The following is a 26,457-nucleotide window of genomic DNA, read 5'->3' on the forward strand; positions in this document are numbered from 1 at the left end:
GCTGGGAGAAGTCGCAGTGCAGGAAAGTTGTGCTGGACTTTAACAGGGCTGCCTGTGGGCCAACGTGAAATGAATAAAAGACAGCTGATGGAAACTAATCACTGCCTAAAAGAGCTCAGTACAGATGTGTCTGAGACACAGTTATGAAAGAGAGGATTGAACATCTCCTCCAATAAAAGCTGTGTCGAATGACAGCCAAGGCCGAGGCAGTTAATTAAAGCACAGCATTGAGACACTCATGTATAGAAAGCAATAAACAGCTTTTGCAGTTGATTAAACAGTGAGGACTGGGGGTTTTAAATTGGCACAGGAGATATTTGCTGTAAGCACACCTCAGAGCCACAGGTATTATTGCTCCAAAAAGGACAGTTTGCTCGGCTTACCTTCCCCAGAGCAGGAGCAGCGAGTGCAGGGGCACAGGCAGATGGATTTCCTTCTCACCAAACCTGAGTGCTCATGAGGGAGGTCAGGGAGAAGCTGCTGCGTGGAGCAGAGATGAGCTGAGCCTCCAGGAGTGGGTAAAACGCTTGATGTAACACGCACTCATTTTGTGGCAGTTTATCTTTTCTAATCTTCCATTTCACGAATGCCCCTGTTGGTTTTTTAGGCACGCAAAAGCCGTTCCAGAGCTGAAAACCACTCTCCCTGTGAGAGCACCTGGATTCTGTGGCTTGCAGCTTCCAGGCATCCCTGCCAGAGGCAGGCAGACGTGCTTTGTGACACTCAGGACATACACACAGTGCCTCACCTCAACTTATTTTTACAGGAAAAAGAAGAACAATAGCAAAGCCAGAGGCACGTTGTATGAGTTTCACAATGCCCTGCCATCAAAAACAGCCTCCTGCAGGTTTCGTTCCTGAGCAAAGAGTTTTACAGAACAATTTGCCAGGGCCGTGGAGAGCTTAAAGCTGGGAGTGGATGAATATTTTGGTTTCCACCTCACTGGTTCATTAAGCACAATTAACCTTGCACTTGAGTGTGCCACCAGCTGTGCCTGCCCACAGCTGGATCCTCTGCTATGCCACACCCAGCAGCAGCCCAGAATTTGTGAGCACAGTTCTTAATGGACTTGGAGAGTGCCACAACTGCAGAACATTTGTGTGAACAGGGCATACACAGCCCAGATGAAAAAGGGTAAGGTGGTGAGGCAAAATGTCGTGAAATTCACTCCTCTGTTAAGTGGCACCATCATGTTTCCCAGCTCTATCTACACAGATAAACAGTGTAGGGAATTCAGTCAGAGGAATTCTACTCAAAATAGCAGCTGAGAACTGTAAATAATATAATTCATATAATATTACAGTGCAATGTAAAGCAAGGTAAGGTGCATACAGGTGTCGGGTTGACAGCAAAGAAAGAAGATGCTGGATACAGGGGCTAATTGACAATGCTAATTATCCCTCAAGAACAGATAAGCCATTTTAAAACATTTAACACATATAAAACATTATTATTTGTATAGGACCCTGAATGCTGAGGGAAGATAAAACCATCAGGAGCAGTGAAGGGACAGGAGGGACTCCAAGGAAGGGACACAGATCAATGATCCTGTGCTGCTTTCAGCCCAAGTTCTCCAGGCTCAGGAACCAAGCAGGGCTCCCTGTCCATTCTGTACTGGACTTTAGAGTGCAGAAGAAAGCAGGAACTCAAAATGAGTTTCAGTAATGAAGCTGCACTTTACTTTTCATAATAATGGATTTTTTTAAAAGGTATGTCAAAGAGAATTGAATTTGGGTCCATGAATAAGCAGTAAGTAATGTGACTCAAGTTAATTACATTCTCTCTGCCTCCCAAGAACAGGATTTTTCCTTCTTCCAGCAGATTCATTCTATATATTGTAGTCTTAGTTAAAATCTAAGTGTTCACTTTAGATCAAGGTATTATCCTAGTGAAAGATACTGAATACTTTTTGAATTTATAAAATACTCTCATGAGCAATAACTATCGAGAATGAAGATGGGAAAGTAGAGACCATATGAAACAGTTTGTAAATCTTTTCTATGAAATTCTGGTGCCTGTATAGGAGTGGCCCTGTCCAAGCCCAGCCTGTGCTCCAGGGGAAATGGCCAAACTGTTAAATCATGCAGTGTCCTGAGGTGTACAGCAGGAAAACAAGGTTTTCTCCAGGCTTTGTGGAGAAGATGGTGCTGCTCTGACAGAGTGATGGTTATTATTTCTTTTTGGCCTTTGGCCTGTGACTATCATTTCACATCCAGATGCCCATCAGCAGTGTCCAAACAATGTTCATTGCAGTGACATTATTGTTATTGTTGTTGAAAAATGGTGGTAAACAAGGGGCCTGGACATATCCATAGGGCAACAGGGTTTTACAAGTATGTTAAAATACACAATTTTTAAATTTTTCACTTGAGTACTCTCAATAGCAGCACTGTGTGTTCTTACATGGGTTTCAGCCTGCAGATTTATGCTCTAGTGTGAACTACATTGCTTCAGCTGTAAACTTGGTTCAGAAAAAGAGAAACAAACTCATATCCCCTGACTGCACAGTGAACCTAAAAAAAAAATATCCTGTCATTAAGAAGCAGGTTTGCTACACAGAATTTTGAACAGCCTGTAATTTCCACTGTACATTCTCACACACTCTGGACTAACTGCTGACTCACACAGGAAATATCCAGAGAGGAGATTTTAAATTCTAGAGCAAAAAGAAACTGACTCAATCAGCTTAAAGCATGTTGATAAAATAGTTAAGTAGATTAGATTAAAATTCAACAGTTTCAATGCTTCATGAGTAAAGCTGTTTAGTCCCTACTAGAGTGGCTTTTTTTTTTTTGCCATGATCTAAGGAAAGGAGTGAACACTGAATACATGTCACATCACAATAAACGCTCTGTTCCTGGCAAACTTGGAATTCAGAGCACTCATAAAGAGCAGGTTATGTAAATATCCGTTTCCTATTAAAAATTTAATGATGTGAGACCATGCTATGAAAATCAGAAATTTTCAGGATTTTAGAAGAGATCCTTGTGTTTCTGCAGCAAAATAGTCTCAAACATTCTGAAATTCCTAAAAATTCCTAAAAACCAGCGTCATTGCTGACACAAAAAAATACTTACAAAAGTGATATTGAGATTCAAATGTGAAGCTAAAGAGCACCATGAGCAGAATCAGGTAAAGCAGATCCATCTCTCTGGTGGTTGCTGCCAAGTTCCCCCCAGCTTAGCAGGCAGAACAGGTACAGGGAACTCTTAGCAGCAATCAAAACCGAAATTACAGGGGAAAAAAAATATGTAGGATAATGGAGCACTTTGCTTTGCAAGGCTACTCCAGGTTAGATCAGGCAGAGTTTTCAATGGAAACAAAAAATCTCTATGCAGTGACAGCAAAGAAAACTGAAGTAGGAGCTGCCCTTATTATCATAAATGTCCATTTCCCTCTGTAGCCTTTAGAAATACGACTTTTCATGAACCTGACAATTTTGTAAGGTTCTCATGAGCCCTGGGGGAAGCGAGCCAGCCCAGCCAAGCTGGCTGAGATGTCCATCCCCTGGAGGTCGTGGGTCTGGTGCCCAGAGGAGGTCAGCTCAGAGTGGAGCTGAGAGAGAATTCAAGAGCCATCAGGAGGAGAAATGGCAGAATTTCAGTTCCTCGGGGCCAGAGAGCCTGGTGGCAGGGGTGAAGAGTGAGAGGAGGGAGCTGGAGTGGAAATTAAGGGCTGCTGAAACCATCTGCAGAGAAAATGGGCGCGATCATTGCAATTGCACAGAACAGACCCAATGCCTTGTACAGCCACAGCCTTTACAGAGAAGAGTTTTTCTGCCCTTCATGAAGGAAATCTGGGGTCAGGGCCTTCCTGGGATTGCTCTCAAGTGTTCACTTCTCTTGCCTTCTTTTCTGCTTTGTGAAATCCTCTTTTCAGCAGATAATAATGCTGAAGGGGTAGGTAAGAGGAATCCCAAACAACAAAAAAAAAAACCTGCAACTCACTAAAGCATGTGGGAACATGACAAGACACCAGATATTTGAAATGTCACCCTGGAGGAAGTCTCTTCTTCATTCTAGCAGCACAGACCTTCCCTCCACCCAGCAAAGCTCAGAGGTTTCTCCAGCAGAAATGAATCAGAATGTTTGTAGGCACGGATCTTGCTCTTACAGACATAATGAAATTAACTGCATTGGCTATCACAGAATCACAGAACATCCAGGGTTCAAAGTAACCCACAGGGATCGAGTCCAGCTTCTGAGATCCATTAAATACTATCTGCATGACTCTCTGATGCCCAGAATTTTGCAGAGGTACGGATACAGCCTTGTTTATTTGGACTTTTTCTCTGCTGAAAGATGAAGATATCTGCTCACAGTGCCAATTCAATTTGGGGGTCAGCTCCTTACAGATCCTGCCTGGCATCAGCAAGGGATCAATGCATGCCTTCATTTACAGAGCAGGATTTACAAGCAGTGAGGTGACAATGAAGAGCTGTGCGATCACTGGCACTGTGGTAAGGAGGAGACAGAAAGCCAAGTGCCAGGTGTCACACACAGACCATGAGAAAGAGGACAACAAGAGCTTTGTGGCCTCTGTGCTGCCCCACAGCCTGGCTGGAGATGACATTCCAGCAGGACCCGCCGTGCTCCTGAGGTGTAGAGCAGGAGCCCACCACAACGGGCACATTTCTGCTTCATTTTAACTCCTCACTGTCTTGAGGTCTGCACAAAGCAGGACAGTTTGTCCATGATGGATGGGACCAGCAGCTCTAAACTTCACCAGCAGAAACTGAGACTTACGCATGATCAAAAAAAAAAAAAAAAAAAAAAAAAAAAAAAGAAGTATAGCATAGCAAGTGCTGAAATTGGCTGTTTAATGACATTGCTGTCACTCTTGAAATTGGCTGTTTAAGGACACTGCTGCCACTCTTCAGACATTCTGGAGAAATGCCTATGGAGGCTGGCTGAGTTATAGCTGATGCTGTTAGGGAAGTGTGGAGAGGGCAAGAAGACCCCCAAGGTACTGTCAAGCCCTGTGACTCTGTATTTGTTATTGTTAATTAAGTAGTTCCCTCCCTTGGTGCTGTCCACAGGGTTTCTGTCATCTGTAATGAGCATGATCCCGTTCTCCTGTCATTCAACTCTTCCAAAACACCACAAGTTTTTAAACTGCAGTTGGAACTCTAAAATTGCAGGAAGTATAAATAAAAGGAACAGCTCTGTACAAAGAACTCTGTTTCATATTATCTCTACCCATGGAAATCCAGTTAATTTCCCTGACTTTTTTCAACCTGCCAGGGAGTAGGAAGTAAAAAACCCTACAAAAACATTAAAGAACTAGAATTGCAGTAGAGTACTTTGGAACAGGAATAAGGAAGGGTTGAAAACAGTTTAAGAAATAAGAGGCTTCCAGTAACTGAGTCCTGCAGACTTTGGATACACATAGTGATAGACACTCTCTGAAATATCTGAAAACATGAATTAACATGAATCTGATAAATACGGTGTTTTGCTCATTTTCCATAACTTCCTGTGGGGAGTTATTATCCTGAACTTTGTGAACTTTGACATCCTTCAAAGCCCCCTCTGCCAGCTAAGGGAAAATCTAAACAGAATTATTTCATCATAATATCTGAATTTAAAATACACCACATAGTTGCAAATGAACAATCCCCTTGAAAATCAAAAGTCTCATTATTTGTCTTTTTTTTTTTTTTTTTTTTTTTTTTAGGTTTTTTTTAGTTTTTAGTTTTAGGTAACTTACACATAGCTTTCCATGTACCTCTTGGAATCTTCACCATTTTGCTCCACACCTCCGAAGCAGCCCCTCTGGAGAGAGTTTCCTCTCTCAGCACTTGCTCATGAAGCCAGGCAGATTTTGTAGTTCCCCAAAGGCTCATCCCAGATCTAATCTTGCTCTCTTGCCATTACAAGGCCGTGGAGGTGTTTTTCTTAATTAAGAAGGGCCTCGTTTCTCTATCCTCTGAGACACAACTGTTGCTTTATTGGGTCAATAAACATCTTCTCTCCTGATGGACTAATTTACTGCTCCTTCTCCCAGGGAAGGACCCTTCCTTGTCCCCTCCCCTCTGGAGAGCCACCGAGCTCATCTCAGGGTGAAGCGCCCTTTTCAACGAACATTTGTATTTTACATCAAGCTGTACAAATAAACACACTTGACCCAGCATTGCAGTGGAGTTTCAATGTCCACAGGTTATTACTGCCTGTTCCTGGCTGACATGGAAGCAATTAACCACCCCGGGGTGACCTCGGGGTGACTGACCTCAGCGTTGTTCTCTGTGGTGGACTGTAACAATTGCTCTGATATTAATGATGTCGAGGGAAATAGGATGTGATACAGTAATATGTGACAAAATCCAGGTTGTCATACTGGATTTGTGGGATATGGCTATTTAAGCAGACAATATGATTGCTGCTTTTCAATCACATTTTCATTATGGTAAACGATTTGCTGTTTCATTTATTGCTAATGTGCTTGTTAACCTAAATTATTTTATTCCTGTGTTGAAATATTAATTAAAAATATTTCTAAAAATCTACTTTTAAAAGGCACATGAGAAGAAAATTCCTTGAATGTATTTTAAAATATTGAAATGTTAGCTACATTTTAGACCACTTATAGCAGTAAAAACAAATTGCAATGGATGCCATGGATGCCATGTAGTAAAAATTAACTTTTTTACTAGAAAAAAGAGGTTTGTCCTGCTGATTATAGACTCTTAAAAGTAATTTAATATTGTTTCTTCCAATTTTGATATTCTTCAAAGAAGGACACTTTTCAAGTCAGATGTGCCTAATTAGGAGATTTTCAGTGACAAGAGATGCTGTTCAACCCTTAAAGACATTAATTTTATAACAAAATGTATGAGAGCTGTCATATATTTTGCCCAATATTCTTAAATCTGAGTAGATAATATTTTGGTTAGGATTATGGACAGCTGTAACTATCCAGTGTGACTGGGTCTGGGAAATAACCAGCCAAGAATTTTGTTGGTTGAAAGAAGTGTGGCCAAACCCAGTGGTGGTGGTTCTTCACCCCATGAGTCCTTCAGTGGGACACAAGGATGTGTAATCCCTGTTTCCCTCCCAGTTCTTCCATATTGAATTGCTCCAAGAGCCAGGTGGAATCAGCTCTGCGAGGGTTCAATACCTCTGAGGGGGTCCAGCACCTCACAGAAAATGGCATAAAAATTTAGTGAGACAGCGTGGTTGAGTATGTCTTGGAAAAGCAAAAAAAGGTTTTAATAAAAGAAGAAAATAATACAAAAACAAAGCACAAACCAAGTACAGTGTAGGAACAGGTCCCACACACCTGCTACAACACCTCGAGAATGCACTAAGAGTATGGGATGATTTTGGTGAGTTTTTTGGCAAACAGCCCAACAGAGAATAGCTACTTACCTGAGGAACAGGCAAAGAGACCTGTCAGTGGTTTTGTCTTGGCACTGAGCCAATCACTATCAGGAGAGCAAAGAAACTTCCAAAGTTCTTCCCTTAAAGGGTTTTGGGGTGAGTGCTAAACCTTTCCTACATGGAAGCACCTGTTTGGGTGTGGAAATGCATTCCTACCCTTCCGTGCCTGCCGTTGCTGCCCAGCTGCTGCCACTGCACTTGGGGATTACTCTCAGCTCTTCCACTTGCTGTGTCCCCCTGCCCTTGCATATTTAATCATAATTGGAAGTCAAGTGACTTTTACGAGACGTGAATGTTAATTACCTTTCAAACTGCTGGAGAGGGTACTTTGTCTGGAGTTCCTCTGATTGTGGTAATTAATTACTTGTGCGAGGTCAGCCTCCTGTCTTGCACAGTTCATTGAACAGCGTCTTTTCAAATATTTATAAAGATGTTTTAGTGCCTATCACTGAAAGCTGCGGTAATGTTTTAATTTAAGCAGAAAAAAAGCACAACTTAATCTTGTCAGAGACAACTGTGGTAGTATATATATATATATATAAAAAATAGTAATCTCAAATTGGGCATTATGTTTTATTTTATTCGTGTTCATTGAGAATAGGGGAGGAATATATCTGTTTCTGCCTTGTAGGAAACAAACTAGAAGAAATGAACTAAAGCTAAAACTAGAAAATTTACATTAAAGTACTTTTCAGGGCAATGAACTACTAGGATTTCAGGAATTTCAAGACGATTAAAATAGCTGAATATATGCAGAAAATCATCACAGATTTTCCACAAAGGCTTAACAACTTCTGAAAAGTGTCAGATAAGACACATCAGGGCAGAACAAGGTCTGAACCCAATCAGGCACACAGACAAATCCCAAAGAAGGTCACTCTCTCTTTATGACAGACCAGTTTTCAAACTGCCTACTGAGCTACAAAGGCCCCCAGATTAGATAGGTTTTGTCTGTACCACCACAGCTCACCACAGCCAGTGGAAAGGACACAAAAAGTCCATGAGATCTCCAGCCTGGGGGAGCAGGGGCTGCACACCAGCCCTGGGGAGCTCACACACAGCTTTTATTGCACTGTGACTCTGGTTCTGCTGTATAAAAAGCCCCAGTATTGAAACTTCTTATGACATAATACAAGTTACAATGATTGCCAAGCTCTAATTGGAATATTGTGACTCCTGAAATAAGACAGGCAGCACTGCTAGCCCACCAAACCTGATCACTGGAGAATGCACTGCACTGGACACCTTTAAACTCCCCAGTTCTACTCCCCAGTGCACTCCTTCTGCTCTGAAAAGCAGCAGATACGACCAGATTTTTTAACTTGAACGTCTACAAATGTGCCCAGAAATGCAGGATATGCACATATTTCATTTTGGTGTCAGGTAGGAGAAAAGAGATGTTCAGAATTACGGACTTACCTGTTGAAGGGCAACCTTAACCTTACACAAAAACCAGACCACTCATCCCATCTTACTAAATTGTTCCTGAAGGACATCTTTCCTGCTGTACTATTATAAGACATGGCAGACTGTGTATGTGGGAATATTACTTGAACATATAGTTCTTTTCCTTTTAAAAATAAAAATTTCCTTTTTAAAAAAGAAAATAGTTTACAGACCTCAAACACTCCAAAGCAACAGCATAACTATAGCTGCTGCACTTGCATTTCTGTAATCACTTCCTGATTTACCAAGTTAATCTCACATTTCACCAAGCAGAATTTCTGTTGGGCAGCTCTGGGGACACCTGGCCACACTCTGTGAATTTGTGAAGGCAAAGGCAGTGTGATGTGCACAGGGCTGAGGTGGAAGGCAGAAAGCTCCCCCTGATGCCCCCTGCTACAGTTTTGCTATCGGGTGTGATGCTCTCACACCCAGCAAATTCCTGCTCATAACAGCTTCATTCCTGCTTTTCCATTAGACCTCCAGCACATGGGATACCCCAAAGCTCAGAGTCCTCAATTTAATTTAATTTAAATTGAATTTAAACTTAATCCTAGCACTGGCTGCTGCTCTTTGGACAGAGCAAGTCCCCCGTGGCTCCTGCCCTGGTTTAGGTCTTGGTGTGTCACAGAGCTCAGTGAGCCACTCACACAGGGCACCAGATTTAAACAGCAGCAGGTGGAAACCCATTCCCCAAGGCCCAAATGCAATCCTGGCCAACCTCTTGAGCTACTCAGGTGCTTGGGCACTGACCTGTTGAGCAGGTCATCTCTTCAGTAAGTGTTCTCATGAATCTGCACAGACTCACCTTATTGTGTTTATCACCAAGGAACCATCAAACACCAACTCATGTGACAGAATGCTGCCTGTGCATCACCACGTTACAAACAGTGAGAAACTATTGGACTGCACAGTTTGTTTCCTGAAATCTTCTGAGGTGCCAGCTCTTGTAACATTCAATGTTATTTATTAAAGATCTATTTTAAGAAAAAGTTAGTGGCCAGCTTCTATAATCTTTTTTTTTTTCCCTCTCCAGCATGAACAGTTACTTTAAAAGAGCTTTAGCAGTAATCCTAAATTAACATTTCAATGGAGTTTCCATGGTAGGTTCAGCCCTTCCTTTCTATTCACCTGTGAATTTTTTTTACTCATGAACTACACATGAGTTCTGATACTATACACATTTTGTATGCGTATGTATCTTGGTATTTTAAAGTTATTTTTTTCACCAAAATATGCTCATTAGTAGGATTAGTAGAGTAGTGGAGGTCAGCAGTATCATTATCTTCATTGCAGGGAAAACTCATTGAAGATCCTTTGAGGCCAGCAGACAGTTCCCTCTATACAAGTTTGACTTTGAACATCACTGTCAGAGGTCATGAGAGGCACAACACGTACCAAGTGATGTGCAGCTGGCATAGGGAAGCAAAAAGATCCCTTATGCTTTTCTCTTCCTTTTTGTCACCTTAAAATATGGGCACTGAAAGAGAAACCCTTGCTTGCATGAGATCTGTATTTCACATGTGGAGATGGTAAGCACGATAAATTAGTGACCTAGAATGATAAATTATCCTTCCTTCTATCAGCCATCCTTCTGTCCAGCTAAGACTTGAAAAATTCCAAATGCCTCAGTACTTTTGCACAGAGCCCAGGGCTGGACAGAAAAGATTCATTGTTGGTCTGCTTGTTCCACATGAAAAATGTCTTCACTTTTAAGGCTGACAACTCCGAGGACCTTTTATCATCACTGACATTGCTTCTCTATATCACCTTCTCATCCTCCAAAAAGGGGATGGATGAGAAGATATTTGGTTCCATTCTGAGACATTAGGCACTTTCACAAATTTTCCAAAATGTTTACACAAAATTCAGCTAATATATGTGACTGCACTGATTCTGATAAAAAATAAACAATTGCTACTACATTAGGAGTTTCTCAACAACCTCACTGCTAGGTAATTGACTGAGGTAGGAATTTTAAAGGCATTCCACTACAGAGCTTTCCTTCTGCAAACATCAAACAACATTACTGTCTTACAAATGAGTAAGAAGCAATTAGAAATTGCACAGCAAAATAAATATTCTCAAAATATTCTCAATTCTGCTTCCTGGTGTGTTTATCAACAGGAACTGCATTGAAGTTGGCAATCTCAACTGTGTGGAGTGATGCTCCACAATACTCAGAGTACCAGGAGCATCACCCATCTCAATTTGTCACTTAGAATTTTGGTGTCATCATTCAGAATTTATATAAACTCTGAATTGACCAAGAGGCCAATCACAAGGCAGAGACTCCACTGCACTATTCTGCAAATAAACTAGAATAACCTCTGTGAGGAAATAAAAAATCCATTAAACACAACTCTAACATTTTCAACAAATCCTTTTTTTTTTTTTTTTTCATGTTTTGCATAGAGATTCTCTAATTAGCAAAGAATTTTGGAACCTAGTTTTTGGAATGTTCACTGAATGCTTTCATAGGAAAGCAACCAGGAAAAGCCTTGCAACTACACTCTGAAGAGACTGAGGCTTCTATCTGTGATGCAGCCAATTTTTCTTTTTACTTCTAAGCTTGTGTCAACTTAAAACACACTTCAATCTGTGCTCTTAATGACAGCAAAAAGGTTGTGGGATGTAAAAAAGTTAAACATTTTTCCTTGTCCCTTGTAAAATTTTATAGAATTTCCTGCCCAAAAACATTTTACTGAATTTATGAGGATGCACATACAAGAAATTGATCAGGTCCTCATTCTTCCACCCTTCAGCTCCTTGTGTGTTCTGCCCACCTACAGAACCTCGGAGTTCTAGGGCTGTTGAGGAAACAGTTCCTGTGGAAAACCCTGGTAAAGTAAAAAAAAAAAAAAAAAAAAAAAAAAAAAGACCCCCAAAACCAAAACCCCATTGTGGATTATTACACCTATGTGCAATTTAACGATTTTAAAGTATGGCAATGGTAGAGCTCAACATCTCCATCAAAATTCTGCCTACATACTTATGACCTCATTCTAATCTACATCAAATATTTAATAGCTCCAGTAACATCAACTGTGTATTTACAAGGAAATAAATTTATTATTTATAAATAATTAAGTCTCAAGCAAGTGTAAAGTAAATAAAATGCCTGAGTGAAGGGAAACTGAGACGTCACAATAAGTAAAATTCCTCAAGCCTATGTAAGAATTCACATTTTAAAGTTCATGTTACTTCTACAGCCACCAGATAAAATTTGGATCTACCTGAGTTTTGAAGATAAGAGATTGTCTGCCAGAAAATGAAAGGCAAATTTTCTGAAATGTCCAACTATTTACTCCTCATAACAACTGTAACTGTGGAAAAAAAAAAAAAAAAGAAAAAAAAAAAGAGGGCCTAATCCATCTCTGATGATGTCAGCAGAACAAAGGCAGAACCTGTGGAATCGTAGCTGTATGGTATGAAACTATTTAATACAGTATTTTTATAGAAAAAATAATAGCTTTAAAATTCTATTGACATTAATATACAGCTATACACCTAAGTCATCCGAACACGTGCAGAGCTGCAAAAACATTCAAATAGAATTTGTATAAAAAGCAAAAATTTTCATTAAGAAAAGGGATTTAGCCATTTGTACAAAGAAATGTTCTTCCGTTTCAATTTGATCTTTCTTTAGCTTTCATTTTATAAGTTAAATTTAAAAATTAGTCAACACACTGAATTAAGTATGTAGATTTTCATTTAAATAAATCAGTCAACAATTTTTTTTATAAAGTATTTAACACTTCATTGTAGAAACATAGGCAAAATGACTATTATAACCAAAATGAAAAATACTGTTCAATTTAAAAAAATGTACTTAAACAAGAACCTGAAAAAGTTTATGATATGCATAACATTGTTCAAGCAAAATTGCACTAGTATTACATAAATCAAGAGTTTTATAAAGGCCCCAATATGGCAAAGTTTAGAAATAGGTAGTATGCATGCACAATAGTACAACAAAAATCTCTTATAAAACAGCAGTTATTTTTGTAATGCTTGTACAAAGGGAATAAAGAGCAACCACAAACATATTTAATCTGTTAGGTTAATATATTATGATAGCTAAAAGTCAGTCATGTCTGGCAGAGGAAGGAAGAGCCCTCTGCAGTATATGTGTGAATACGTCTTTTGTGCCTTTAAAGTTATGTATAAAATATTTTGATTCAGTTCAAACCTGAAAGTAATCATATTCTTTATTTCCATCAAAATTAAAAAAAGTGAGTTGGATTTTGCCTTTTAGCAATAACACAAAACAGGCCAGGTCAGAGAACTGCTGGAAACTGATACTGATGCTTTTCACTTTTGGTACTTGGACTTGGATATTGAACCCAGACTACTGAAACTTGGGCTTTGCTAAGGTTTCACTAATATGCAGCTCGGTTCCTTTTACCTCCACAATGCCACAGTTTATCTCAATTTAAAGAAACTGCTGTGTTTTGAATCCTTTAATATCACTACACAGGTGTGAGGGGTTGTTTGTTTTTTTATGATGGTCAAAACCGAATGCTGTGATCATCTGAGTGTGCTTAAGGTTTGGGGTCTGGCTTTTTCCCTACTGCTTGGTGTGTGTTGGGGAGTCATTAATCCATAAGAACTGCGTGTGATTAAGTGAATAAACATGTAAAGCATGTGTAGGCAATGCCCTCTTGTGCTCTAGGGTGGCTACTGTCCTACAGGACTGTTGGAGTTCGAATGCTTTGTCCCACAGCAAGTAAGGTTTCAGCTTCCAAGATATATCGTTACTATGTTCTATAAGGTTTTAATAAATACAAAGCTTGTTTACATGGTATAATATGTTTAGTATATCATGTACAGTCACTGAATTTCTGAAACATAATCATTGTGTTCATGCAGATCATTAGATGTTTCACTTCTATAGTCTTGTTTGCTTCTTGGCAACCTAAAGCTAATTTAAAAGCAAGTTATGTTTGTTTGTGAAAAGTTATCTAGCTTCATCAGGATCTGAAGAGAAGTTCTAATGGGCACAAAGAAGAGAGTAGACCATTCAATCATTCTTTCACCATTTAAAATAAACAAAATTACACACTGTACTACAGCTTCCAGACTACATAATGAAAAAGTGCAGATACCATCTTCATCGATTAAGTAGAACCAAAAAAGTTCATAGAAAATAGATTGCTCATTTTCACGCTACAAACGAATATGTTGTTTGCCATTTTAACAAATTTAAAGGTGTGTTATTTCAGCAGCATTGTTGTAAATTGTACCGTAGTGCAGTTTCTTTTTCATAAAAATACCTTACAAATGGTCAGTCAAAAGTCATCAGCAAAAGAAAAACCCAGAAAACAATCAACCGAACAAAAAACAGAGGTAATGCTGATGCCAAAACAATTATAATACTGTTGGTACATAGAAAAGTAATCCTTATATTTTATACATTTATACAGAGTATAAAAGGTAACAGCAGATTATGCCACAGTCTCCCTTATCCCAATATCTATTTTCTTTGGAAGAAGTTCTCTTCTTTCATCAACACTTGCTAAGGAGTTTCGACAGTTTTGTCCATCCACGTATAACTTTGCATATACTGGATTGGCGTAATTTGTTGGCTGCAGAGAAATCAAGCAAACATTGGATCAGTCAGACTGAATCAAAATCAGCTCTTATGGAAATGGAAATGGCTTTGTTAAGGCAAGAACAAGTACACATAAAATACAACGGGACGTATTTAATAGATACCTGGACGTCTGCAAACCTGATGATGAGTTAATTATTTAGTTGAAAATTAAATCCACGATGAGACATGCTATTAAAGTAACCAATGACATGACATGCAGCATAGTATGATATTAAAATCATAAAAAAAAAATTGATGAAAATTAAATGAAAATCCTTGAAAAAAAAAAGTCTCTGAGGTTGACTCGTCCACCTTATTACACTGGAAGATTTCAGAATAGATATGACGGAGTTTATAGAGAAGGTGCACTGTGAGACCATGTGACAAGTTTAACAGTAGAAAACTGCAGCCAACAGTTTCCATATATTACCTGTTCTAAGACATCAGCATCCCATCAATAGCTGACCATGTTTTCGAATTCTGTGGCCCAAATACACAACATGATTTGACCAAAAAATTCAAGACTTTTGTCACGTAAGTTAAACTTCAATAATAAACCAGCATAACTGTTAATATATCATAGTAGTTATAAACTGAGAAGTCTTTTCTCAGCAATTTTGGTGGTTTGGACTGTAATGAAAGACATCTGTTGAAATGAGTGGCACCTCAGCATAGGACAAGTCCATCTTTAATGTTGCTAAGCACTTCATTGTGTGAGAAATCCCCTGAGTCTCCACTGCCTCCTTCCTACTTTTGTGCCTTTATTGTCTCTAGAAGAACTTTGCTATTCAATTAGAGTTCAGCTTTCACCCTTGATAACAGCAAAGGGCACCTTGTGATCAAAATTCTCCTCTTTTTATACCTAATTTATTGGCACTGCTCTGCTCTGCACAGCTACTGAGTGGAACACCAACAAGCTCTAAAAAAGGGAAATTAATTTGTTTGGTGTAATAAGAAGTGGCTAAACTTCAAATTGGCCAAACCAGAACTGGGTAGGTTTTCCTGAGTTGAAAATATCCTTAGTACACCCAGGGAAACAAGGAATGAAGGATGACTTTAGTCTTAGTTCTTCCTTTCCTTGTTGCTCAGCTCTGTTTCTGAGCCCAGGACTCAGATATTCCTCAGGCTGGATAGCCACAGCAGCTGCTCAGTTAGTGAGTTAAAAGCTGCCCCTTCCATCTATTACAGATGACAAAGTGATTGCCTTTGGTCCAGACTTTCCTGGAAAGGAGGCAGAACAGGGTGAGCCACACTTGTTTAATTAAAAACAGGAAGAAAGAAAGAAAGAAAGAAAAAAAAAAAAAAAAAAAAAAAAAAAAGAAAGGCAAGCTACTCTCAGTTCTACCTGTCTGCCCCCACAGATCTTTTCTTTTGTGGTCTATAATGAAAAATTTAGTCCTATTTCAATTGTCAGGACTTTTTTACTTCATTAACAACTATTATTAAGGATGATAACCACAACAGAACAGAGACCCTTGGCATCTATGCATTGCCTTATCGAGTTATTAAAATTATCTATAATAGTAAAGTCTGCCTCATGATACCCCTTTGAGTGGGACTGATTGTACAAGGCAGTACAGTGAGGTACAGAAAGAAGCTGGAGTGACCAGAATTGAAGAGAAAAAGTTAAAGATGGGTGAGTATTCTGGCTTTCATCATCCATGGTTCTGTGCTCCATCAGAAAAAACACACCCCATAAAAATTATCAAACTTCCAAATACAACATATTACAGTCATGCAAGAACGTGAATGGCACAAAAGATGGATATATACTGAGGCACATGAAAATGAATGTTGCGTTGATGTCCCTTCTGTATCTTAAATCTTAATGTTTGCAAACCTCATACTAAGTTGTAGTAAAAAATCTGATGTTTTAGAAGGAGCTCTTTTATGATACAAATCCATTGAAATCTGAACAATTAAAACATGCTTTGCAAATATTGAAGGGAACTGTTAATTTTTATGTGCATCAAACTCTTCTAAAATAAAAACATCTGTTTCCATTATTTCGGACTATCTTTCAGTTTGATAAACTTCACTAAATATCTGTAATTCCATAAAAATTGCAAATATATCAGGATACATGGCTGTGAAGGCCACACTAAACTTAAATAATGTTATGGCAAAGCATCACATTGCTTACTGTTTTTGTATTCCATTGCAAAGATACGTTTGCAGTTTTAGATCATGTTACAATGATGGGTACAGATGAAATTTTTTATGCAGAGGGGGATGCTTTATTTCAAATATAAAATTTATTATACGCTGTCATTCTTCATTTCATTAAAAGAAGAAAAAAAAATTAAAAACAAACATAAAATGCCTCTACTCAAAAATGACAGACAAACTTTCTTTAGAAAGAGGCTGTGGTGGAATGGAATGGACTTGGATCATCATTTCTCACCCCTGTTGATAGTGGTCCTTTCAAGTCAGAGTTTAGGTAGATTGATGGAGCTGTGTGGGGAAGCTTGAATGCAGTGGACCCTCCCCCTATGTATCTGGCCTGTATAAACAGAAAATTTCAGTTTCTGTGCTAATAAAGCATTTTCCATGTGTACTTATCAACACTGTTAAGCAAACAGTGCACCAACTAAAAACATCATTTTACAGTGATCTGCATTTACAAAAACCTCCTTCCAGGTAATCCTCAGCACGAAAAAAAAAATAAAAAATCTTACATTCAACACGAGAATAAAAATTCAGCATTTTTACGACCATTTTCCACTAAGGATTAGGGCCAGACTCCACAATGAGCGTTGGCTCAGCCACTCTGCCTCCAGTGAGTAACCCCATTTTCAGCTTACCTCCTGCACCGAGCCCGCTGCCTGTGTGTGATTCAGTGGTGACATCCCTGGAGCTATCAGTAATCCCCTTATTGCTTTGTCAGAAATGGCACAGAGTGATGGCTGCCCTTTGGTGTGTGTCTGATTAGGGAGCTCGGGGAGAGATAGCGCGGCATTACCCCGCTCATCCCGTGTCACATCACTCAGGGACTTCAATCACTGCAGGACTGACAGCATCTCTTACAAGGAAATGATAATAGTCACTGGCTTTGTGCAAACATTTAATCTATCTGCCCCGTCAGGAATCCCAGCTCCTTGTGCCTTGGGAAGTTTTCAGACGTGAAGTAAGTTAGTCTCATACCTATGAACTCTTTCGTGCTTCAGACAGAGGCTGGCCAATAATCTATTTCCAATTTTAAATATTTGCCACTAGGATAAAAGGATGGGTTGTGGTTTGGCAGCTCATAGGCACGTCTGCCTTGACAAAAAAAAACCCAAATCATTTTGCAGTTAATTTCTAACTCTATTTTGATAAAATACAGGCACTAGGAAAAATGACCGTCAGACAGAGCATCAGACTACAAAACAGCTGTTAATATATACATGACATTTATTCTAATGAAATCTAACTTGGCTTTATATTCATTAACTAAGTCTAAATGTCATTGTTCTACATTTCTATTTGTTTCATTTGAAGACAAAACCTTTGCAAGACATAAAATGGCTTCGCCACTAGAACGAGAAAAGAAATTACCTTTTCTGCATTTAGAGTAAAATCTGAGGCTAAAAGACCACCTTCACTGTGCTCATGGCCCACCTCATACATGTTATATGATGGATTGCCAATTTCTACATTGATTCCTCCATTTATCATGGGCTGTCTTCTGATAGTTTTTGTCCTGTGATGCATAAACATACAACAAAAAAGAGAAGATAGTGAACTTTCAAGCAAGGCGATGGGTATTTTCTTTTTCTTTAATCTCTAAGATCAACAGGATGAAAAAGCATTTCCTGCAGAGACAATCATAAAATCCTTCCATTTTCCAAGCAAAGTAGCAATCTGAGTCTATGTATAGATCCCACAGAAGCTGGAAGCAGAATTGTATTGTTTTTCTCAGTTTGGCTGTAGTGGCAAAGATCCATACAAAGTTCTAACTCGCTGTCTACAACCCTGACTTCCTCCAGTTATTTCCAGATTTCCCTCACTTCCAAGGAAAGACTTGCAAAGTCATTGGAGATCCCCTGCAGGAGTGAATACAGAGAGAACACGAGTCATGTCCCCTTGCTCATTCATTTTACTTCTATTTCAAACCAGTTGCCCAAAGTCAGCTGTAAACTGAGGACAAGAAAATGGTTTCATCACGATGCATTAAAAATGTATGAACTTCTCATTGTTCCAGTTTGTATTCCCTGCCAGTGCTGATTGGAACGCTGGAGTTCAACTTGAATTTTCTTTCAAGCTTTAACAAAAGACAGAGCCTTATTTTTAACCTTGAATTAGGTATCAGTAAAGATAAGTGGTTGAGTTGAATTGTTTCTGTTGCTGAATTCATTTATTTTAGCTAAGGAGGTGATTTCAGGCCCAAGCAATTGAAATAACCTCAAGAGGGTTATTTTTTCCCAATGCAATATGTTCTCTAGAATTACAAGGGAATAATAGGGAGGTCACAGTCAGGATGATAACAGTCGAGTCCTCTTGTTGGCTGAGTAAGATGCAGTCAGAGTCTGAAATCCAATATACTAAATGATCTGTATTTTTCAGAAATGTCATTGAAAAAAAATATTTCCTAAAATAGGCACTTAACAGTAGCACGCCAGTGTTGATCAACTACATCTAGTTTAATACTTGACAGTCTTCTCTGAAGAGATAAAATAACTCTAAAATACATTTTCAAATATAATTTTAAGAAGAAAGCCCTTTATTGAGGCCAGTTCTGTTTCTTTACTGAAAATCTATTATTTAACAAGTGATTCTCAGTAACCTAAATAATTTACAGAGCAGCAACTGGTTTCAGGATTTGGCTACCACTAAAGTTGATGTTTTAGGTGCAGCAGCACATAATGACATCCCTGGAGTCTGCCAGGGTCAGCCTTACTAACAGTATGGTCAGGAAATGTATTTATCTTATTGGCTTTACAAAAAGGTTTTAAAAATTGATGCTCACTAGTTTACACCAGAGTTTGCAGGGGAGAGAGATGCTGCCTGTGATGCCAGATCACAGTAACTTAAAGGATTCTTTTTAGCCTGGAGCACTGAAATTGTCTCGTAAATGGCCACATTTGCAGAAACAGCAGATTCATCACCTATTTCTAAAGGACTTAACAAAGAGACATTATCTTGGATTCGGATTTGGGGTAACAAGCCCCAGGAGAAAGGAAGACAGCTGCTCAAGGCCAGCAGGCAGGACAGCAAGGGGCCTGAAGTAAATGGTTTTCTCTCTGATTCCCACTCTGCCCTCCCTAGTGGGCCATGTCCTCATTACCAGGAATCTTCCCTTGCTAAATCTGCATCACCATCAACATTATGTTCTTTGAACATGTGAAGGGCAGCAGCTCTCTCAGGTGTCTCATACAGCAGAAACACTCTCCTGCCTCCCCTGGACACCAAACATGGCCTTGGAAGGAATGCCCAAAGTCAAAAAGTCAAACACAAGTCCTCAAGGTCATTATCAGCTCTAAGGCAGCTAAATTCAAGAGAACAAAATACTCCGTGCTCAGTGCTGGAATTTGGCCTCCTGTGCAAGATACTAAGGGAAACACACTTAATTGGGACTTGACAGTAAATATTTTGAATCATGTTTACATCTTCAATATAACTCAAAGATATAAACAATACTCAAAATCTGAGTATGAGCTTCAATGAAATACCTTTATTCTGTTAAGTTCTCTAAGTCTCTGGATAAAGTCATTAGCACTCATACAGCCTTGTCAGGATTCAGCAAAGTAGGTAAAAATACAATTTTTTATCTACTGCAGGAGGAACACAAGTATCAATAACAAACCTGGTTGTTCCAGGAAGAACCAAAACTGATTCACTGCCTCCAGAAACAAGTCTTTGGTCATCTGTTGTGTTTTTGTTTCTCACATCAAGTGATTTTTTGTGTATCAGAAAGATGCAAATACTTTAAGATTTTTTTTTTAACTTCATACATCAATATAAAATTACTCACCTTCGTTTCCTTTTGCAAAGAAATAGTCCAATTACAAGAGTAGTGATCAAAGTCACCAGTAAAACAAGAGGAACAATGATTGCTATGCTTCCTAAAACAGAAGGAAATATCATTGAATTATCACGGCTTCACAGCTGTAAAACAGTTCAATTAATGAAAAGAGAATAATTTCCCACACCAACAATGCAATTTCATGTGATGAACTTCACTCATCAATTTGAGATTTTAATGCTGATCAATAAAAAGCCCAACTTCATTACAGATAATAGTGTATACACAAAGTACTTTTATAAACAAACCATGAGTTTCCTTTTTTTTGGATACCAATATGCTTTGGACTAATTCCCTGCCCTCATTTGCAGCAATAGTCCATGAAAGTCTGGAATTGCTGAGCAATTTGGACTGGAGTGGCACAGCCACTGACTGTCACCAGGCTCTTCAGCAGTTTAGGTCATGCAATTATTAATTTAAAATATCCAGTAGGCTTGGCTCTGGTTGAAGAATTAATTACTGTTTATAGATACCGATTGTTTTTATTTGTGAGGAAAATAAGAGCAGTGAGCGGTCTTAATTTCTATATTGTTGGTGCATTTTGCTGCATTTTACTGCATTGTACTCGAGAGCCAACAATTTGGTTATGTTGATATAGGCAATCACAAAAACTACAATAATGCTTAATGCAGCAGAAAAACAGTGCATGATCAGACAGCAGTGTTAAAGGAGAGGAGGGAACAGGGAAGAACAAAATGGGCTTCCCATTATTTTGGCAGATAATTTCACTGAAATGTGACTATCTGCAAAAATTAGGTCAGCAACTGTACCCTTATTTCTGAGCCTTACTTTAAATACCTGCTCGTAAAGAAATACATGCAACCAATAATTTTATGTTATAAATACAGGACTTATAAAAGCAGGAATCCAGCATGAAGCCAGTGTGGAGTGGCATGTATTTTCTTTAATATCACAATCCTTAACGGGAGGAGAACAAAAATATTGCCGGTTGTTTCACTGGCAACATTTATTGATTTATTAAAAAAAATAAGCTGCTGGCAGTGTCTGCTCTACATTAAGCACAGTCTAAATAAAGAATTGAAAAATGATTTGAATTCTGCCTGAAGGCTTTCTGCCTGAGAGCCAAGTCAGGTTATCAGAGACATGAAATGAAAGTACTGAATAAAAACTTGAAGCATCCTGAGTCCACTTCAGCTTATGAAGATTCAGCATGTAAAGGATATTACAACAGGGCTCTTTTAAGGAAACGTTTGGTAAATAACTGCATAACTTCTACTTAAGTGCCAAAAAAAAAAAAAAAAAAAAAAAAAAAAAAAAAAAAAAAAAGAAGATGTTAATTTTGTCTTGGCATGTAAACATTCAGAAAAAAAAAAACCCTGAAAAACATCTCACCAGGCATGAGCTGCCATTTGGTGATTTGGTGGCCATGGTGCAGCCTGGGGTCGAGGAGCAGCCCATTCCCCAAACTGCAGCTGTTCTACCCTCACAATGAAGCAGTGATCCGAGTTTTGCCTGCTTTTTTTTTTTGCCTATTTCCAGCCTGTGAATGTTCTTTCACTTGTGTGGATGGCTGGGAAGGTTTCATCTGAGCACCAAGCTGACCTGAATAGTGTCAGCTCATTGTGCTGCTCCAGCTGGACTAAATGTGACCAAGGCAGGTACAGCAGGGCACCAGTAGCACACTCAGCACTCTGCAGGGAACCTTGTCCAGTTTCAGCTGCCAACAGTGCAGCAATGCCAGCCTTTTATGCTTGCAGATGTGTTTAAAAAAAAAAATCAGCAGGAGCTATTCTTACTTTCAGGATGATTTTCGCAGTAGGTAAAAATTCACGTCTCTGTAGACGGCCAATACAGAAGTTATGCACTACTTACAGCTCTATTTTTGATGCTTTCAGTAGGGTTTAAATGGTCAGAGGTCTCCCACTGGATCTCTGCACAGGGCTGATATGGCCAAATGCTTGTCACTTGATATGATTTCCTTAAGGAAAGTGCAGCTGGCTCTTGGAGCAGGGAGTGTAAGGTCTAAGAACTGCATCCAAACCACCTTGTGCAACACCAAATGGTGATCAAAAAGTCAAGAAATATCTACACTGTGGGTTTCTTTAAAAGAAAATGATAGAAATAAGGAGCATTTTTCACAACACAAACTCGGATTTTAAAATAGCACAAGGCTTGAAGTGACCCACATTTGACAAGTGACAGCAGTTATTGGAGGTACTTACTGGTGCTGATGTTGTCAGACTTGCTGCTTTTGGGAGCTGGCCTCTCACACTGTGTGCCTGACCAGTTGGCTGAACATCTGAAAGGACCCAATTACGATGGGAAAGTTAATAAATGTCAGCTGTTAGCACAGTAACCCATAAAAGAGACCACCAGCAGCTCCTCAAGAGCTACACCAATGACAGCAGTGCTTCTACAAAACCAACAAGGAGCCCCATGGAAGGAGTCAGCAGGACCCTGCCACAGCACTGACAACATTCAGAGCAGGGATTTCGTTCAAAACTACACCTCTGTGTATTGCATTGCTATTATTACCACTGCAACCTTAATTCCAGGGTTCTTTTCTAATTTCTCAAAAAATAAAAGAAGTTTAATCAAAAGGTATACTAGGATTTTAACTTTTTAAACTATATACTTTATAACCAGATATTTCTTTGCAGAAATAAATCCACATTTGTGTGTGTGTAACCAGGCATGTGAGTCAAAGAATAAGAGTTGTCCTAAAGGGACAGGATCCTCTCCTGGCCTCAGAAAGCCCTAAATATTGTTTATATTCAGAATACGTGTTCCAGGAGCCAAGTGCCTGGATTATACACAGCTATCCTGCTGTAATTTCCTTTTGTGAATATCAATATGCAAATATTTCCTCAGTTGGGATTCAGAACACCTTCCATGCACACAAGGAAACACAAGGAGTCCAGGGAAGCAGACTCAGCAAATCCATCAAAAACGGAAACAAATACCTGAATGAAATTCAATTGCTTATTCAACCTGCTGTAAATATGATTAAGTTTACTACAGACCCTCAAACTCTCCTTGTGGAAACGGCAGGAAGTAGTCACTTCTCATCTGTCTCTGTTGCACATTGTGCAATGAATCATGCTTTTTTTTCCCAAGTATTTTTGAATTATTTATGAATTCCAAGATGAGTTATGTTTAGGGAGGTGCAATAGAGCGTTGCCCTCATACAGTTCCAAGAACTGCTATCTGATGACTTCCTAAGGGTTTAATAAATTGCAAGGTTTAGAGGTGGTTATGCTTAACAACTGATATTGTTCTATAATGAAAGAAGTTTTGGAAAGATACCAAATATTCTGGACAAAACCAATGCCATCCTCAGAGCAGAGCCCTAGGCAGCTTTGCTGGTGATGCTTTGGGCTCTCTTGTGTCTTTGCAGGTCTGCAGAAGACTGGCTCATTTCTCCCCTTGTTCCTAAGCCTATTCCAGCACAACCTGACATTCAGAGAAATCTCTTTACTGGGTTTCATATTAAGCTTGAGTTTCTTTTGGGAAGTTAATTTAATTTTTTGGTGGGATACATTATGGAAGTGCTTAAGCTCTACAGGAGGAAGGCACAGAGGGTCTTTACAAGCATTATTGATTTTTTTAATATATATTGATTATTATTGTTAGTTGATTCAGAAATTGTCACACACTAGCTAAATTGCATTATAATTTACAAGTTCTTCATGTTTATTCAAATAAGTTTGCTTACTTAAATAAAAGTGGTAAATGCACACTTAGGTTTCCTCACTGCAAAGAACCCCCAATTCCTAATTACACACATGCTTCACAATGATATATTTTATAACTGAACCCAACTGACTTTTCCACCTGCTTGCCATCACCTCAGCACACTGTAAGTCACAGGGAACACGACTTTAATCTTTCAAAAGATGCATCTGTTCCTTTTTCTTTCCAGATCTCTTTTTAGCAATTATGTAAGACAGAAATGCTTGCACTGACAGCTTACCTTACTAAGACACTTTACAAGGAACTTGCTTTTTAAAATTATCAATTTTCAAAACACAGCTGCAAAATAAGTGTCTCCATTCTTGGAGAGAAACAATTTATATCTTTATACCTAGGATATTCTACTCAGCTCCAAGCTGTTGGCACGTGGCAAACATGAAACAAATTCTTTATATTTCTTACTGATATTTTGCATCATTCTTGCTCAGGATTGAGCTCATGTAATTAAAACTTGTGGTGACAGGTAATTTGCATTTAATACTACATTATTGAAGGGGAAAATTATTTTAGATTTAGACATATCAAACTTTGCAACTAAATTCCTATATTAAATGTTTCAAATGCTTCCACTGTACATAAAATCATTGTGATAAATCTGTTGTTAAAACAGTGCAGACAACATAAGACAGTGAGACCAGCAAAAGAATCACCATGAACAATTTGAGTACAAGCCCATGAGAAAATTGCATAATGTACAATTACATTCTTCAAAACCTTATAGCAGACATGTTATCACAACATCTGGTGAAGAAAAAAATCCTACAGCTAGATATGCAGCAAACAGAGGAAAAATTAAGGCAAAAAATATTAAAAGTTCTATACCTATCTTCTCATTCTAATTGCAAAAATCAGCAATATTGAAACACCTGAGGCATTTGAAAGAGATATCATAAAAACATTGTTGCCACTACATGTTATTTTTTTTTTCCAAATGCTTGCTTTCTCCAATAAACTTTAAAGAGACTGAAGCTGGAAGGATGGCAGTCATTTCCTTCTGCACTTTGAGGTGAAATGTTTGCCCTTTGGTGGCCCAGCAAGGTACTAAAGGCTTGTCTTGGGCACACAGAGAGAAAAAGAAATAAAGCCCAGGAGAAAGGGTTGTTCACTGAAAGGGATTTTGACACAGAAAATCATGAGCCGGCACATGAATAATGATGGGGTTGGCACATGGACAACTGTTCATGCAGGAACATGGGAAATGAGCAGATCTTAACCAGTTTTAATTGTCTGCAGAGAGAAATTGTTCATAATAACAGCATTTTCTGGTGTCAGGACATCTAAATTCAGACTGCTCAGTTCCTAACATGGGACTGACTCTTGGTTCAGGTTGATGCACAGTGGTTTGTCCTTTCCCAAACTCTTTGGTATCATGAGTTGCTGTTCTGTGCCATTTTCGGGCTGTGTGCTCAGAGAGGACATTTGCAGTGTGAGCAAACAAAAAGTGCATTAACAAAGCAGAACCACATTAATCCACTCTGTTTCATCAGAGGTGTTCACATCATCACAAACTCGGGGGAAGGAGCAGTGAAAATGCCTAATCTGAGTCACTCCCAGACAAATACAGATGGAAACAGATGGGGGAGCTGACAGTGAAGGACAGGCTGGAGCCAGCTCCGTGGTGCAAGATGCCACAGGGAACATCTCAGGTGCAAATCTCCAGTCTCCAGCAGAACCAGAGGAAGATCAAAGGGCAGCAGTACCACAGGGGATGCCAATATGAAAACTGAGAGTGAGTGCAATAAATAAACGCTGAACACGTTCTGCTGCCAAGGTCATTAATAAAACTGCTACAGCTCTCTCTGTGACAATTTAGTTCTACATTTCTAAAGAGATGAGAGCTTGGGAAGTGCCTCCTGAAGTACAGAATGCCTGCACCATTGGAATTATCTATTTGGAGGAAATAGCAGGGCAAAGAGAGACATTTAAAAACCCCAAAATTTCAACTGAGATTCTGAAGGTGTTGTACTTGGAGTGAGGAATGTTTAGAATGAAGATATTTACATTTCCAAGACTGATCATGCTGTTCTGACAGAGTCTATTCATGACAGAAAATCTCTCTCTTTTTGAGGTCAGTGTGATCAAACATCTTCAGCTTCATTATACCTGGCCATTTGACTATGAAATGACTGAATAAATAGAAAAAAAAATAGTAAAAAAAAGAGCTAATTTGGTGGCAGTGTGCAATTTTTAAAATTTTTTTCTCTTTTTTCTCCCTCTTTGTGCCACATGCATTGGCATAAAAACATAATACAGACGGCATAACCTGCAGTTAAAAGTTCTTTTGTAGACAACTGTTTTCCAACTCAATATAGAAGTGCAGA

The 26,457-nt window shown here is 38.9% G+C and overlaps 1 protein-coding gene across 1 annotated transcript in view; it reads right to left on the reverse strand.

Moving 5' to 3' along the window:
* Positions 1-13,315: 13,315 nt before the first annotated feature.
* Positions 13,316-26,457, reverse strand: part of LRP1B (LDL receptor related protein 1B) — a 271,488-nt gene continuing 258,346 nt past the window's right edge. The window contains exons 81-85 of the mRNA XM_066323173.1: positions 22,606-22,682; positions 20,372-20,462; positions 17,956-18,100; positions 16,823-16,921; positions 13,316-14,410 (exon numbers count right to left, since the gene is read on the reverse strand). Of these exons, the coding sequence (XP_066179270.1) occupies positions 14,270-14,410; positions 16,823-16,921; positions 17,956-18,100; positions 20,372-20,462; positions 22,606-22,682 (553 nt within the window). The 3' untranslated portion in view covers positions 13,316-14,269. The remainder of the gene's footprint in view (positions 14,411-16,822; positions 16,922-17,955; positions 18,101-20,371; positions 20,463-22,605; positions 22,683-26,457) is intronic.

This window comes from Sylvia atricapilla, chromosome 7 (assembly GCF_009819655.1).
Source record: "Sylvia atricapilla isolate bSylAtr1 chromosome 7, bSylAtr1.pri, whole genome shotgun sequence".
NCBI classification, from domain to species: domain Eukaryota; kingdom Metazoa; phylum Chordata; class Aves; order Passeriformes; family Sylviidae; genus Sylvia; species Sylvia atricapilla.